The 17,535-nt window shown below is 46.8% G+C and overlaps 1 protein-coding gene and 1 long non-coding RNA gene across 2 annotated transcripts in view; one reads left to right on the top strand and one right to left on the bottom strand.

The window, feature by feature from the left end:
- Nucleotides 1-6,457: 6,457 nt before the first annotated feature.
- Nucleotides 6,458-10,975, bottom strand: RPL8 (ribosomal protein L8). The gene is made up of 6 exons (XM_065677122.1): nucleotides 10,868-10,975; nucleotides 10,421-10,564; nucleotides 8,684-8,825; nucleotides 8,030-8,248; nucleotides 6,841-6,956; nucleotides 6,458-6,657 (listed from the first exon to the last, which is right to left on the bottom strand). The coding sequence occupies exons 2-6, from the start codon at nucleotides 10,556-10,558 to the stop codon at nucleotides 6,499-6,501; spliced, it is 774 nt and encodes a 257-aa protein (XP_065533194.1). The 5' UTR covers nucleotides 10,559-10,564; nucleotides 10,868-10,975; the 3' UTR covers nucleotides 6,458-6,498.
- Nucleotides 10,664-17,535, top strand: part of LOC136013363 (uncharacterized) — a 26,379-nt gene continuing 19,507 nt past the window's right edge. The window contains exon 1 of the long non-coding RNA XR_010612239.1: nucleotides 10,664-11,447. This is a non-coding gene — a long non-coding RNA (uncharacterized LOC136013363). The remainder of the gene's footprint in view (nucleotides 11,448-17,535) is intronic.

The raw sequence follows: 17,535 nt of genomic DNA, 5'->3' as shown, positions 1-17,535 counted from the left end.
GTTCATTGCCGAGCTGCTGCAGGCTGATGCACCGGGAAGCGGCTTTAGCAGCGTGACAGCTTCTGGGTCAGGCCAGTGCGGGTGCAGGGATAGCTGGTCAGGCTGGCACAGGGCTCCCTGCCCTCCCCGGGGATGCGTGGAATGGTCTGGAGCGTGACTCAGAGTAGGTGCTGCTGATGGTTTGCATCCAAGCGAAGGGACTGGTGTTTTTCAGGTGGCACCACGTGGACTCACAAACGCTTCTGCTCGGTCGCTCTTGCTACCTCCTTACCCACGTGAAGTAGCATGAACTCCGTCTGCAATGAATACTGTTCAAGCAGTGCAAGCGCAGGGAGGTGTATCGGTGTAGCTGTGTTGATGCAGTGAGGGTTTAGAGACGTCAGTGTGAAAAGACAGCATGCTGCAGATCAGCCCAGGCGTTCACCCAGAAAGAAATGTTTCCGATTGCTACTGTGGTTGTGTGTAAGACTGACATGCTGAAAGCGAACTGTGTACCCCTCCCAGGCCGAGTCTGAGCGACGGCTGGCATTGTCCTTCTGAGCACTTCTGCAGCCCGAACCAAAAACCTGCAGTGGGAATGTAGACTTACCGTGTAGCTGTGGGAGAAAACCTCACTCGTGTCACTTCTCTCGGTCTTCAGAGCAGTCAACGTGACTTTCGCTGTAGGTTTTAGATCATGTGTATATACAAATCTGATCGAAGTACCAACAGCAAACCGTAAATAAAATGTGGACTTAACCGAAGAATGGGCCCGTGGAGGCCTTTTGTGTTGAATTTATTAAAATACCCTGTAATGAAGTTGTGCATGGAAGAGACTCGCTGTGATGAAGACAGGGAAATAAAGCTGGGGAGTCCTCAGTTCGGGAAAGGAGTCAGGTTCGCTGTTGCCTTTGGATCTGTTACAGCACACGAGGACCGGTTCGACTGCACTGCAGCTGCCGGGGAAGTCTTGGCTGCTTGGGAATATTCCCAGGGGTCATTCCACCTTCCTGCCTGCTGGGGGCCAATGGCTCCTGTAAATCGCACTCGCCTCTCCTTGGTGGCAATTGGTTATTCCGGGGAGAGGTGCCCCTTCGCACTCCAGGTGCCAATGATCCAGTTGCTCTGCTCCACCAGAGCAAGGGCCACCATGTAAAAGGACCTCAAAGTGGGTGTAATGGAGAGCTAATGAAGCCTCTGATTTACTGTCTGCTCTTAGCATGGTTTTGAAGATGTAACGGAAAATACAATGGCAAATTACTGGGAATTGATAGTATTTAACATCAAATAACAAACCCTTAAGACACCCAAGCAAGCAGGTAACACCTGAGTTTATTATAGGTCTGTTCAGCTGATGTCACCCATCTGAACAGACGGATGTGCATGTGAATGTGTTAGCAAAAATAAGAATTTTGGACGCATCCCACTGGGTCATTACAGGCTGGGAGGTTTGGCATAAACTGGGAGAAGAAAGCTTTTGATCAAGACAGCAAAAAGGTAAAAAGTGCCTCACGCCCATGTTTTCTCACATTTCTCCCTGAGAATTCATTAATAAAACCCTAAAAAAACCCAATTTTTAATTTAATTTCCACAGTGACTGTGAAACACGCCATGATTCATCAGTCTCCTGCAGGCTTTCAGAATGGAGGCTCCTGTGGGTTTTACTTCAGCCGAAAACATGACCCAAAGCGTTTCTCTCGGGTTTGGTACTCGCTTACCTGGTAAGCTCAACACAAGGGTCAGCGTTATCATTCTATGGCTGAGGCTTGTTTCCCTCTCTTCTTCTTGCACAAACTCTCTGGATGGGTTTGCTCCAACCTTGTTCTTTGCTCGCATCTCCCCTCGTACTTCCTGCCTCCCTGCACCGGTGCGTGGCAGGCTGTGCGTCCTCTGCAGGGTGGGCGTTCAGGTTGCGGGTGTCCCGGTGGGGTGAGCCTCGGCCTTGCCCACCCCTGGGTGCAGTCTGGCTTCTGCCCTGTGTGTCTGGGCACATGTCTGCCAGGCAGCTGGGGTATCAGAGGAGCAGGAGGTGGGGAAGGGATAACGATGTGAATGAGGGCATTCTGCTATGATGAAATTTGTGATACATGTCAATGCTTAGGTAGGACCTGATGGATCTCAGTACACCCTTAAAGTATAAAGAAAATGCTGGTTGGTCTTTCAGTAGGGGGGAAATTGAAGCCCTTCTAAAGGAAGACTTTAGTGCTTTACTGGTTTGTGTTTTATTCCTTTTATCCTTCTTTTTTCTTTTAGCAAACAAAGCCTTACGCTGGAAACAACCACTGAAATTCCTTAGAGAACACTTAACGTCTTTCTGTAAAACAACAGTTTGCTTTATTTCCCCGTACCAATGCTAATCTTCACGGAGATGATGATGATTATTTTTATTACTATTTTAATACTAAGCCTGGCTGTAATGTTTGAAGTTGGACTGTATGTATAGTAGCTCAAGTCTTCTGTGCAGCATAAGGGCTGAGAATTGAGACACCCATCCACAAAGTAAGTATCCTTGATGTAAACTATATAAGCACATCAACCGTGTGTTCTGTCATGCTGATAAGAACAGCTGGTTTGAGCAAGAGGTTGTTGAATATGACACACATTTAAAATACAATTACTAGGGGTGAATATAAAAGCATATGATGAGTTTCGGGGGTAGGAGTAGCACAGGACCATGTAAGTATGCCATGTGCTTCCTGTTGAGCCATGGTTTGGGTTTGTTTTGTTAACTTACAGTTGAAAGCGTTTTGGGAGCTCAGATGTCCACCCGCTTCACCACCAGCTCCTGCTGTCTGTGGGCACCAACTTCTCACTGCAAAGGGGTGTTTGGAGCCTGCAGTGGAGGGACCTCCCTGCCAGCTGGTGCCTCGTGCAGACGCAGGGGAAGGAGACAGCTTTCATTTCTTCTGTTGGCACGTTGTGGCTTCAGTGGTACCCCAGCTGTGTAACATCACAGCGCAGCAGCCAATGCTGGAAATTAGGGGGGCTACTTCCAATCGGTTTACTTCACTCTGCAGTAAATCTCTCACCTGTGAATCCCAGGACCAGCCATAGATCATGGATAAATAGAGCAGATCCTGGTGTATTTAATGTTCTTCATTTATCAAGTGTCCGAACACTGTCCCACTCAATACTGCTGCATTTGCACTGCATCTTTGAAAGCAGTAAGCATCAAGGACCTTGCCAGACAAGGTGGTAAAGGAAGGCGCTGGCATCTTTGCAGCGTCCCTGTCTCTTTTAATTTCCAGTTTCTACAGTGTAAATCCAGAAGGAGCCCCCACCCTGTCCAGCTGAACCTCCTGCCTGCTGCAGGTGGCTGATGCTGCATTCGGCCCCTGCAGAGTCCAGTGACTGACATTAACTTCAGTCAGTTTCGTTTTCCATTCAGTGCTCTCACAGATCCTCCCAGGCTGAAATAAGCTCCTTGATGCTCCGTGATGGACTTTTGTTTGGTGTTTTATTGTTCTTATCACATTATTAATTCTCCAACACGGAGGTAACATAATAACAGTTAATTCTCCTGTTGTGTAATCTGCTGGAGTTCACCCGCTTGTCTTAAATTAGGCCTTCAGCTTGGAAAACAGATTTCAGTTCAGTTTTTCATTTTAGATTGGTTTCTTTAGAGCTGTTTTTTCAATAATTCGCTTTATTTAATTCCCTCTCCCCTCATTTCTTTTCATGAATTCTTTAGCACCCTTAGTGCTAGGACTGGCGAGCATTTTGCCCTGGAGAATGTTTGTCTTGTGCTGTGGTCGCTTCCTGAGATCACTGTGGCTTTTTTAATGTAAGTTACGTTACCGGACTGAAAGCGTCTGTCTAGAGTAATTTCTCCTCTGAATTAAGTCCTGGTATTGCTCTTCTGTGTTTTGCCCTGTCAGCTCGTTTGGCAGCCTGGCTGTTTCGTCTGTTTCAACACCATCGAGGCTAGGGACTCACATGGATGTCAGTGGCCTTTGTGTCACCATCAGCACGCTTGTGGTGCGGTCCCACCAGCATGGGGGCTCCTACAGCCTGATGCTTGCAATTGTAAATCCTGCTCTGCACGTACACACTCAGGGGCTCCCTCAGATTTTTCCAAACAGTCTCATGTAAAATTCCACCTCTGGCTGTATCTGTTCCTGCAACTCAACTGTATCTATTGCAGGAACAGATACAGCCTGTATCTATCAAAGGACTACTTTGAGTAGTCCTGTCCTGCTCTAAAATGGAATGTGCTTTGCCCCAGGCACCATGTTATTACTATTCATGCCCTTAAATCTTTTGCGTGTGGCCAGATGGGCACCCTTAGCTGACTGGCATGAACCCCCTGCTCAGCAGTTATGGGGTGACATTTAGAACATGCTCTGGGCTTTCTCACAATCCTGGCTTTCACTTTTCAGGTAGTCTTTCCAAAGGGGAGGTTAGAGCTTGATGTGCATCCAGGCCTATGGGATGCGAACGTGAAAGGTAAGCCTCCAGTTTGTAGTAAACTTCATAACGAGAGACTGTACTTCAGTAATTGTTACTCGCAACACAAGCAATTGTACCTCTGTTTGGTGAATGGACTCAAACCGTCAAAATCCTCACTACTGTATGAATTTAAACACTTCAGATCTTGCGTCCTGTGTATTTACATTGTGTTTGTAGCTGCACTCAGCACTGTAACATGGTACCTCTTTACCCGTACAATTACTCAGCACCTCTAGATTGCACACTGCTACTCACGGCTGTTGGCTGTGAACACAGCCAGAGCCTGGATCAGCAGCAAAGGAGCCAAGTGCTGTCAGCAAGGATCTCACCCTTTCTAGAAAGTGATGGAGTCAAACCCAACAGCCACTAGAAACCATGGTTTCAGCAGGTCCTTCAGGTGCATTTAATGCAAATTATTCTGGAAATTCTTTGTGCTGACAGCCTGAAAGCCTCCTCTCATGGGAGGAAATGCATTGTGAAATCTGTCTTAACCTGGCTCTTGTCAAGGTAATAATTTGAACATTAAGTACTTTGAACTGTTCTTCCGATAGTCTGTGAGCGTTACACTTAGATCCATGTCAGGAAAATATAGGCGTATAAGCAAGAGCTTCTGGTGTCACGGCAAAACATGAGATCGCTTTCACTTACCTTGGTGGCACTGGGGGTATAAGGAGGAACTCTTGCCATTGCATTTTAGGTTTTTCCCAAATGTGATCTGCTGCCTTTTTCCTTCAAGGTATGTGGCTCTACTTTTTTAATCGCTTTCCTCCCTAGGCATGTGTGGCCAGCTACATTATAGCGGGTGGATAAAAGTAGCTTTTCTTCTTGCTTTGCATTCCACTGGATTCCTATCAGTACAAGTTCATATGCATATGTGGAGGTTTGGCACCAGCATTTTGGAATCAAAGGCATTAGGTGAACATGAGCTACCCTACACGTCAAGGGAATAGTCTGCTCAAAAGAACAAATAAGCTTTTGTGTTCCGTATTTATTGTCACATACTGCAAAGGATCATTGCTTTACTGTCAGGAATATCTAGGCAGTAGAGGAATCCATGTCTGTTCCTGTAGCACTTCCAGTTCTGCAGGAGTTAATCACAACAAAAGAAATGATACCTTTAAAGGGTCTATGATCAAATCAGTATACAGCACCTGGACCTGACCACATGCCTCTGCTGCTGGCCTGCAACAAGGGTGGTGCTGCATGAAGTCAAGACAGCTGGCTAGGGCTGAGCACTCTGCTGAAGCTGCAGCAGGCAGGGAGGTTTATCCCTGGGCACCCCCCTCAACAAAGTGTGCTGTCACCCCATGCACCAGTCTCAGCTGAGCCATCAAGAATACAGCTCCCTGGTGTGAAGCAGCACTGCCACTACTTGTTATCACAATACCTAGGAGTATCCAGTCAGGAAAAGCTGGACCCCACTCTGCAGAATGGCCTGCAAAGGAGAGGATGTTGAAGCTGTTTCCCCATTCCAAATACCAATGAGTAAGGGTGGCAGGTTGAGTTTGTGTTTACAGGGAAACACCTCTGATTCTGTTGAAGCTGGATGGTTCCAAGAACAGTCCCAAACTTGGCAGTTAACGGTAGCTGAAACTTACCTCCTTTAAGTTCTACAACTCTCACAAGCTCTTCCTCCAAACACAGCAGGTAAAAAATGGAAAACTATTAAGAGTCTAGGAACTTGGAAAACTGAGCACCCTTCAACCATTTCAGCCAATAAACCTGATACCAATGAACCTGGTAACCAAAGGATTACTTGATCAGTCTGTAATGCTTTGTCAGGCCTAGGTAACCACATAACTAGGCCATTGTTTACATCACACATGGGCACAAGAGCATTTCCAGTGTTATCCTAGCCTAGAGCATCAGCCCACACACTGAAGTGCTGGCTGAAAGAATTCCTCCTCTTCAAGGTGGGGAAAAATCCAAACCCAAACCCAACCTTACCTCCACTCACCACTTCCCCTACTGAGTATTATCCCTATTTGAGCCATACTTCAGTAACAGGTAACTTGAACTTCACACAAGCTTTGTTTTAAGAATTTATTCTGTAAACTCCACAGTGGGTCTTTAGTTCTCCTTTTCCTGCACAGTCTTTGTTCCACGCAGCCTTCCGGTACGGCGGGCAGCAATGAGACCAACTTTGCGCCCAGCAGGAGCATCTCTTCTGATGGTTGAAGGCTTGCCAATGTGCTGATGGTTACCACCACCAAAGGGATGTTCTACAGGCTGTGGAAAAGGAAAACAAGTAGTCAATATAAAAACCAGAAACTAGTAATGATGCTTACAAGCAATAAATGGATTTAAGGGAACAAAAAAGCCTTCTTTCAGGTATGTGGCAGGCTGCTTCACCCAGCAAACACATCCCTTCTAAACCATAAAAAAGTGAAAATTAATGAAGAATGGACTCACATTCATGGCGACACCACGGACACGTGGCCAGCAGTTCCTCTTTGCCTTGTATTTGTGATATGCACGGCCAGCCTTCAGAATAGGCTTGTCAATACGGCCTCCACCAGCAACAATCCCTGGGGAAAAAAGAAATAAACGTAGGAATAGTAACACACAAATACAACAGACAGGAACCCAAAAGAGTGTTTGAAGAACAAGACTAACTCTTAATAATATTCAATTTCTAAGAATGACCTTCTAAATCTCAGATCATACTACTATCTATGCGCTGCCAGTTTCTTTATTTAAATGCTGTCATAAACCAAAAGCAGTAAATAGCAAACAATCCCAGGTGTGTATTCAAACTTGTATTTTCCAGCCAACACTACCAGGGAGATGGGACTCAAGCCACCAGGCATACATCTAGTGCTCTGCAAGGGGACACACACACCTTAATCACCGTTTCTCCATCCATACATGCAGGATTGAGACCTTACCAGTTTTATTGCTGCAATTTCTTGGGTAATGGAAACAACAGTTTTTCAATTAAAGAAAATGTGAACTGAAAGAGTTCAGGGGCCTTTCAAGAACTTGAAGGTTTAGTATCTAGTTATTTCATGATTTATTTAGTTAATTTTACTAGAGTAACAGGCCATAGATTCAGTGTCTTCTGTTGAGAGGCAGGCACATGTAATTTGCTGGCTAAGCACAGCCTCCATCTCAGCTGTCAGTCAAGCGTACAACAAACCTGGTAAAAACTCCTCTTCTTGACAATGGTATTTCACTTCCATGCCAGACCTTCCAGAACACTGTTCTACTGACAACACTCCCTAGTACTACCCCAAAGGCTCAGCGTACCAAAAGCAGGAAACCATCAGCAACGCTTTCTATAGAGTTCTTCCCCAAGGACTGTTGATTTCACAGGCCGAGCAGCTCCATTACAGCTTGAGGACAATGGACATCTACTTTCATGTCCTCTCACTTGCTCAAAGACTCCTCTCCAGACTTAAGTTATCATTAACCAAAAGCAATGCAGGCAAAAGATACAAGTCGGGCACCTGTGCACAGACTGTACTGGTGCATAATCCTGGTCCGGCCTGGAAGTAATGCTACTTTCAAGACAGGATTAGAACCTGGGGCCTTGTTTGAAAGCTTGCTTAGCAGTATGCCAACTCAGGTACAAGAGAAGTTCATAGTTGTCACTCATTACCAACAACAGCTCTGTTTGCAGAAGAAATCACTTTCTTGGAGCCAGAAGGCAGCTTCACCCTTGTTTTCTTTGTTTCTGGGTTATGAGAGATGACGGTGGCGTAGTTTCCAGAAGCACGGGCCAGCTTCCCACGGTCACCCGGTTTCTCCTCGAGGCAGCACACGATGGTCCCTTCTGGCATGGTGCCAACAGGCAGGACATTGCCGATGTTCAGCTGAGCTGCAAAGAGCAATCACAGCATCCACAGCCTCATTCAGGCTCCTCTACTTGAATTACTATTTTATTTAACATGGGCGATGTACACAGAAGGGTACTGCACACACACTTTAGCAGTGACAGGCAGAAGCACTTTTTGTTTGATCTGAAACCCAAGTCCCACCCTCGGCGTAGCACAAAGGCAGGTAACAGGGGGTCTGGGTAAAACAGCCCCAAAACTTGCTGAAGACTGCAATTGGGCTTGTTAGAGTCAAAACAGGCTGCATGAGGAGACTGCCATCTCCAAGAAGGGTATCTAGGTCTGCTTAACGCTAGTGGAAACTGCTGCAGTGTCACAGCTCACAACCACACTTGGCCATCCCGGTTCAGACACCATCTCTTTCAGCACTCTGGAACTGCTCATGCAACACCAAGCACACACCTTCAACCTTAACTGACCTTTCTTGCCACAGTACACGAACTGCCCGGTGTGAATACCCTCCGCAGCAATGAATAGCTCCGTCCTCTTCTTAAACCGGTACGGATCACGGAAGGCAATCTTGGCCAGTGGAGCGCCTCGGCCCGGATCATGGATGATGTCCTGTTGGAACACAGGGGACTTTTGTCATGCGTTCTGCAGAAACCAAAGAACTAGGAAAACTGGAGATGATTACTACTGAGGTAATTCTCACCAGGATCCCCTTCCCTGGGAAATCTTGATTTCTCCTGATGTGAATGAGTTGAAGACTGACATTTGTTAAGAATACAACAAGTATCTGTACCACACTCTGGTTCAGTGTACTGCCTGAAACTAACCCAGCCTGAACTGGCTTATTCCTGATATTGTGCAAATAGCAGATCTTCCCTTAGAATAAACCCACTTTCACTAGTTAGAAACTTAGAATGATTAGGGTTGGAAAGGACCTTAAGATCACCTAGTATCAACCCCCCTGCCATAGGCAGGGCCACCTCACACCAGACCATGTCACCCAAGGCTCTGTCCAACTTGGCCTTGAACACTGCCAGGGATGGAGCATTTACCACTTCTTTGGCAACCTGTTCCCGTGCCTCACCACCCTCACAGGAAAGAACTTCTTCCTTATATCTAAGCTGAACTTCCCAATCACCTTTGGGGAGAGACAAAGTTGGACACCAGCAACAATTTCTCCAAGTGTTTTCTTAAAATGGCAGGGTTTCTCACCTTCTGGTATTAAGTACACTGGAATTACCCAAACCCAAAGTGAGGTACCACAGGCTTGCCGTTTCTTTTTCTCTTGGAAAAATGTGTCAATTCTAATCCTTAGCTACACCAACATTCCAACACACAAACACATATTTAGACCACAGCCAAGTGATTTAAGCTTTTCACAATATGTATGTTTTCTAGGAAAGCTCAGATGTGGCTGATGCCCAGTATTAGTGTGTTTTTCCTGCTATTTTCAACCCTGTTGGGCAAACCCAACCTCCCTTCCCCACCCCCCCCCCCCGTGCATTACATACCTACAAATGTACCTACCTACTTTTTATCTTAAAACTCAATTACAGTGAGCATGAAGAAAGTTTTTTCTCCAGCCTCAAGATGACCCTGCTCTGACAGGCTGAAAAGACAGCTTGATGTGCAGAGCACACAGCTAGGTACACAGTGGCACTGTTTGCAGTCACTGATGCACGAAAAATACCTACAGCACACCTGAAACACTGCACTATACCCCAAATAAAAGTCCTGCCTTGCCCCCACTGCTCAGGACTAAGGTGATGGATACTACTTAGTGTTAATGAACGTTGATTTATTTAAAGATGAAACTATGTGGAAAACTCTCCCCCGTCATGTTTCACGAGGTACAGGGAGTTCTTAGGCGATATAAAAGCACACTGATATTCCCGAGTTAGCAAAATTCTTACCAGATCATGCTGCTATCTATGTGCTGCCAGTTTATTTAAGTGCTGTCAACACAAAGTAGCTTAGCATTTCAAGAAACGTGACTTATTTAACAACCTAACAGAAGCCCCAAGGAGCAGCCGAACGGCTTTCAGCACAGCTGACAGGACTTCAGCTCCCTTGCAAAAGTAAGGCGCAGAATGATGCGCACCTCAAGGTCCCATGCGCCCGACGACAAGGCCACTAAGAGCCCTTGCAGCCTCCCACCCTGCCCCGCACGGGGCCCGGAGCGCGCGTGGAAAGGCCCCCGCCCCTACCTTGACGATGCCCTTGATGTAGCCGTGCCTCTCGGCGAAGTCCACAGCGCGCAGCTTGGCCGGGCCCTTCCTGTGTTTCACGTGTGCGCGGAAGACGGAGCCCGCGCCCTTCCTCTGGCCCCGAATCACACGTCCCATGGCGCCCTGCGGGGGGAGGGCAGCGCGCCGGCACCCGCCGTCAGCAGCGTCCCCAGCCGGGGCACCCCCTCCCCTTCCCCCTTCCGTCCCCCTCAGCCCCCATAGTCCCCGCAGCCGTCAGCGCCCGGCCCGGCCCGGCCGCACCAGGCCGCGGCCCGCGCACCCGCTAAGCTGCGCCATGGCCAGCCCCCAACGCCGGGGAGAGGCCGAGCGCAGAGCACACAGGCCGAGGGCTGCACCGGGGCGGGCACCGGCGGCGGGCGAGGGGCGGATGGCGGCGGATGGGAGCCGCGGCCGCAGCGAGCCTACCTCCGCTCCGGCCTGCCTCGGAAAAGAGGAAGAGCCAACGTCACCACCGCGACAAGACCCTTCCGGCGCGGGGAGGACTGGCGGCTGTCGCGCTGCCGTGACGTCACGCGGCGCCGCTGCTACGCAACCATGCTCCGGCGGGGCCTGAAGAAGGAAGGCGCTGCTCTAAGCTGCTTTTGTCAGATTTTTATCTGTATTAATTAGGGCGTAATTGCGTAGCGCAGAGCGGAGGTAATCGTCTCAGTGCTCCTGATCAACCTGCCTGCGCCCCGGAACGGGAAACGGAAACTGCTTTAACAGCCCGCTGGCCTCTCAGCATCAGAGGCTCTTCTTCCGGAAGGTGTGGGTCGCTGCGTGGATTCTAGACCGACTCAGGTGAATAGGACAAGCTCATCGGTGTAGGCCGTATATGCACTGGTTCTCCGTGCCTGGAACTGAGAAGAACCTGAGCATCCGTCATTTCTTGATAGATAATCTGTCCCATGTTGTTCGTCCTGGGACGAATGGGAGTCATGCCCTCAGCACAGGCAAAAAGTCCTCATGCCAAGGGCTGGGAGAATCAGCTGCCGCAGGCAAAGAGGTTAGTACAGCCATTTGCCCAGCCTGCCTGTCTGCTGGAGGTCACTGTCACACCAACGAGCAGCCGCTGTGTCAGCTCCTCAGCCTGAGCTCTGTTTGACATGGTAAAGCTCAGGTTACAATTTACAGTGATACACTGTGAGTATCTTTGATTTATGGTTCCTACTGGCTTCAGTTGGGGAAGGAGTGTTTTGCTACTACATCTGACAAGAATCAGATGTATCAAGAATAACTGATTTTCCAAATAATGCCCATTAATCAGCAGATTACACTGGTCACTCCTCTTTCATGTTCTCAGCAAGGACATAAGTGGTTGTCTGATGATTTAGTACAGTCATTTATTATCCTGTAGCAGCTACACCTCTTTGTATTAATTTTATTCTTATTTAATGCATGGTGCAGTCTTGCATACTGCTGTCACCATCTGTGAAGCTGCAGCCTTTCAGGTGTATCATGGACATGGCCAGCCTCCTTGCTGCTGAGGTATGGCTGCAACATGGAGGGTAAGGCTGGAGCTCGAATAATCCCTTGCTCCTCCCTGACAGCTTTTATGGTGTTATGAATGTTGTTAGAAATGTCCATAACAGTGTGAAAAGCTCAGAGTTCACTATCACAACAGATGCTGTTTCAGCCTTTCCTCCCAGTAATGCTGAATGCGATTGCCTACTTGTATCACCTCAGACTGTGTTTGTATGTACCTCTGGATCAGAGCATGCTGCATGCCCAGGGTTCCAGTGCTGGTATCATCCAAGCTGGTTCTTAAGTGCTTTTCCATCAGAGTAAAGCAGGAGGAGGATGGCAGTAGTATGCATCTAGGTCTTGCCTCTGTACCCATCCATGATTTCCTTAGGTACACACACGGATGCAAAACCAAATAAATGTAAGGAAGTAGTTTACACCTGACTGCAATTAATAAATACTGTCCCGGGTCTGTCAGAACGTGCTGCTATGGGTCACACCCTTTGAATCTTGGTGCTGAAGAAATAAAAGTGTTGGGCACTACCAATGATCACTTATTCTGTTAAACTTTTAGGAGGCAGAAGCAGTGCCATGGTGTGAAACAGGGCTGTTTTCTTCTTCACTAAGCCCCCATTCCCTGGGCTGACACAGTCTCCCCAGAACCCATCCATGGGGGATTTCACTGCATGAGGAGAAGGTGGCAGTGGCATAGGTAAAGCAGGACAAGCCTGTGCTGGACAACACGGCACGACACATGGGACTACTGATAGCACAACAAAAGCATTGCCCGCCAATATAGGTATTGTATTGTAACCTTGTTGCTTACCAACAGCGCTGCTGTGCAGCAGCTGTTCTCTGCTGCAGCTTTGAGTCCTGAGATTTTGGCCTTCAGGATATCATCTCTCTACTGCAGCTGCTTTGGCTTAAGACATCACTGCCTTTACTGGCTGCGCTGCCTCTCTGCCAGTAGCTACAGCCATGTGGGAAGAGCAACAGAGGCAGGGCAAGCATGCTGGATTTCCCTGGCCAAGACCTTTTTCCACCAAGATTCAGGCTGTCCTGGCCTGGGGGAACTGGCTTATCTGCCTGGGGTTCTCCAGGGCCTTCCAGCGTGCACAGGGATGTCCACATAACCCAGGCACACCCTGCACAGATCAGCTCCACTATACAAAGGTCTGAGGCTCTTGGAAAGCCTTGAACTATGTATTGCATTATGCATGAATAATGCCTCTTAGACATGTGCACAGAAATCTGGATGGAAGTCTGATGGTGCTAGGCAAAACAGGGTATGTTTCCAAAGCACAGCTGCTGCACATCACAGCCCAATATTTTGGCAGTAGCTTCATTCTTTGGCAGCTTAAACTACACCACTTGGCTGCTGTGGGGTCCCACATCCTGACTACTGGAGCAGTAACGCTCAGCAGCGGGGAAGCACCCACACACACTGCTGGGGAAGGCCAGGTCTTACGTCACCATAGGTACTTCCACAGCACTGTGTCTGTTGGAGCCATTCCTTGCACGTCTACCCAGGGCTAGCAGAATTGCTGGGATGATGCAGACAGGATAAAACCACCTTTCTCCCTCCTGCTGCAATGCAATTCTGGAAGAGTTTTTGTCAGTGTCGTGGGTAAGCTGCTGCAAATGCAGCACACTGCTTGCATGGTGGGAATCAGTCAAGGGTGCGTTGCCTTAATTAATCCTCTCATGACAGTCTGAGGCTAATTTGGTAAAGGTTAATTGCACTGTAAATAGCAAAAAGGGTGGTGTTTTGCTTGTGACAGATGGCAGCCACCTAGAAATTTTGATGAGATTGCTGTTTGGGGAGGGGAAAGAAGAAGGAGCAAGGTTTCTCTAGGATCTGGCCTTGAGAAGGGAACCAAGAAGGGGTGGCCCTAGGTCTACAAGGCATCTTTTGAAAGGAAAGGAAATAAAGATTTAAAAGTAAGATTCATATGAGGGTTTCCTCTCTGGGAGCCGTGTGCTACAATGACAGTAATCCCTGACCTCCTTTTAGGTGGGCACATACCTCTGTTTATGGTCTTGCTGACCTTTCTAGGTCTTTGTGTGGGATTAGGAGCCCACGTGTGGACTCCAGCCAGGCTGCAGTGCCACAGTTCCAGTATGCAAAAATAACATAGCTGCTAATCCCCAGCAAACATACTCAGGGTGATCCCATCACCCTGGGCTGCTGTTCCCAGGGAAGGGCACAAGGGGTGCAAGCCATCAGCTGCCACTATGGTAAAGGAAGTGCCACAGGAAGGAGCTACCACATAGACTATTGGAAGGGGCAGAGCCTTGGCTCCTGCTGTGCATCCAGAAAATCTCCCTGGACTGTAACGAAACATCTTGGGCCTGCAGTATCCTGTGTATAAAAGCAAAGGAGCTGTTTATGAGGATCCCCCCGTGGTAGCCTTCCACCTTCAGCATCCTGGCAAGCCACAAGCCATTCATCTGTATTCAACTCTCCTGGCTTTCCAGAGGAGACAAAAATCACTCGGCTGACACACCACAGACCTGCATTCCAGTGCCTGCTCCTAAAATAAATACCTTTGCTCTCTTCAGAGGAATTTCTCCTGAAAGGACCAGCTTCTGTTTGCCATCTTGAAATAAATATTTTCCCTCAAATGTATTCAGCTTCCTCCTGCTACCCCCCCCCCCCCCCCAGCCTGTCTCATTCCTAAACACTGGAAAGAGCTCCAGGAAAATTACTTGAGCTTTCCCTTCTGCTCTTGCATGAAGCAGATGAGGTCTCTGGCCTCATAACAACTCCTTAATCATAATTAACTTGCAGCTCTTCTGTAAACCTTCCCTGTAGACATAGCACTGGGTGACCTGAAAGGAAACCTTATGATTTACAGGGTTTCCTGTGTTTGCAGATCATAATTTGCAAGGCAAAAATATACGTAGAAAAATCCTTGCCAGTTACCTAATGTGCATGCTTGGCCTGCGCTCCCATTTGAGTTCAGCACAAGAGAAAGAACTGGCATCCCTCTCACTTTGGTAATGCTCATGGCATTCTCTGGGCTTACAAAGGTGTGGCAAAGCTCTTGCCTGTGGGACACAAGGGGCTCCAGCTGTGCCAGGACAAGTTTTATCACAGAAGCACGAAGGTAAGATTGGAACCGTGTGGAGAGGAAAAGATACCAATCAGGAGACTGCTTTCTTACTCCAAAAGGAGAGGATTCCTGTATAGCTCGGCGTTTTCCAGGCCAGTGTCGGTTTGCAAGCATTTTATGTTAATCGCCACCTAATGACAGTCTGGATTCCTTGTGAGAGGGGAGACCCAGAGCTGCAGAGGGGGAAAATCCCAATCAAAACAAAGCAATTTACATTTCACAGATGGCTTTAGCAATGCTTTTTAATTAGGCTCTGGTGACCTCTAGAGGCCTTTAGCCCGAAGCACCTGATTTCTGAAGAGCTTTCCTGTTCCACAACAACGAGCACAAGAGTTCTGTTATATTTTAGTTTCAAATCAAGATTAATTTTAGCCTTAGTGGGGAAGGTATTGGAGAATAGTAATTGATGGGTGTTCTTTTCCTCCCACTAAACATTGTAATAATAATTCTCTTTGTGCAGCAACCTCAAAGTCTGCACAGTCATTGTGGTAAGTATTCCCGAGATTCCTATTATGCAAGATACTTGCTTTGTCCATTGTCAAATAAAAGAGGAACTATTTCTTCTTCATTATCTCAAATGATATATCCAACTAACCACTGGATCTGGAAAAAATGCCCACCTATCTGGTGAGATAATCCAGCTGCTTATGTGTATGTAAGTTTCATGTGCCTAAGATACAGGCATTACACATGCATTAAGATGCTTTTGCAGAACACAACCTTTGTGGACTAGCCCTTGCAAGGGAGTGCTCAAATACTGTGCCAGTCCTCTCAAACTGGACTATGACCATGGTTTCTGAAGATTATTTTCACTGCAAACCCACCAGATTTGGGGCCAAGCAACACTCTATGTTGGAAAATTACCTTCCACCTGTATTGTAAAACAATAAAATTACCCAGAGAGAAAAGCAGTACAAGGAAATGTCAAAGAAAAAGAAGGTGTTTTTTCAGTTACACATCTGGACCAGCTTTTTTTTCTTAATGAGATAAATAACAGGGGCAGCTAATGGAGAAGGGGAGAAATCTACTGAGCTAATTTTCATTCCTCTTGAGCAGCTGAGACATGAGATTGAAACCATACTGAGAAACTATGAGAATTGGAAGGAGCGATGGAAGAGCAGTGAGACGCTGCCCAGAAGGCCACTGGGGAGTTAACCAAGAGAGGCTTACAGCCACAGAGAAGCTTAGCAAGAAACAGATAAAGAAGCTGGAGGAGGTGAAGCGTATCTGCAGCAATGCACAGCTCAAACTTGCAATCTTACAGGGGTGTGTGGGAGACCTCCTAAAGATTTCTAATTTAAGAGCACCCAGCTGTATTTCAGATTTAGTGGCTTTTCCTACCAAACCCCACAAAAAAAGTTGTTCTTCTCTTTGCATTTCCTAATGGGCATCCTACTAACACTTTAATGGCAACATTTGTTTGGTGGCAACATCCCTGGAGGTTACAGCCACTATAGTTTGTGCATCCAGTTTACAAACCTAATACAATAGCACAGGATTTTTTATTGCCTGATAGATGAGGCGCACAAGGGAGGAAAAAAGTGTATGATTTTGGTATTTTGGGGGGGGGGGGGGGGTTATGGCATAATGATGGATGAGCTTTTTTAAAAAAGAAAATGTCATTATTTTCTTGGGTTTGTTTGTTGGGTTTTTTTCATAATCTCTGCTTTGTTCTTGCTCTTTTTGCCGTGTAGGCAACAGAGCTGAAGGGATTTCATGCCTCAAAACAGAAATGAATCCTAAGCTACTGAGGGTAATTAAAAGTGGAGATTTAAAACAGGATTTTAAAAGAATTTTTATTCAGGCTGTGTAAAACTCTTCTGAGATGTTTGAATCAAAAGTGAGAAACAACACATGGGAGGAAGGCTTAATTTGTTAAAGATCTGCTTTCTCCTGTATCTTCTAAGAGCAGCCTACAAAACTAATTTGATTTTGTTGGTTCTCGGAGAAGTCATCTAGCAAAAGAAGGCTGGGGGTAGGGGGGACCTCTCTTTCTTGATATTTGTGAGATAAAAAGAAAACCAAGGCCATTTGCATAAGCTTTGTGAAGCACTATAAAGTAAAGAAGTGCTGCCTCCGTATAGTGCACAAGCATTTTTAATTTGGCTTGTTGGCTGGATACTTTTGATCAGCAGTACAACAGTGCTAATCAGAAAATGACAGGTACTTTTCATGTGGACTTTTTCTTAGTAAAGCCTTTTGAACTTTTCTAATTCCTTAGCCAAAAATAAGAAAAAAAAATTGCTTCTGCCTTTTCTCCAGATACTGTTTTTCTTTCTTTTTTCCAGAGATAAATTAGGAGAAAGGGTAAAAAGAAAGATGGGAGAAAGAAAGCAAACATAAAATGAGAAAATAGGGAAGTGAAACTATTGTGGTTTTTTCATTAAATATGCCATTCCATTTAAGATTTCCATTTCCAAATGGAAAAAATGTGACTGGCTCCAACTATAAGAACAATGCTTGAGGGCAGGCCTAAAGAGAGCAATAAATCAGAGCAGAAAATATTTTGCTTGG

This window comes from Lathamus discolor, chromosome 4 (genome assembly GCF_037157495.1).
Source record: "Lathamus discolor isolate bLatDis1 chromosome 4, bLatDis1.hap1, whole genome shotgun sequence".
Classification (NCBI taxonomy): Eukaryota; Metazoa; Chordata; class Aves; order Psittaciformes; family Psittacidae; genus Lathamus; species Lathamus discolor.
Note: the sequence above shows the minus strand (reverse complement) of the source record. Positions and strands in the feature narration are given on the sequence as shown.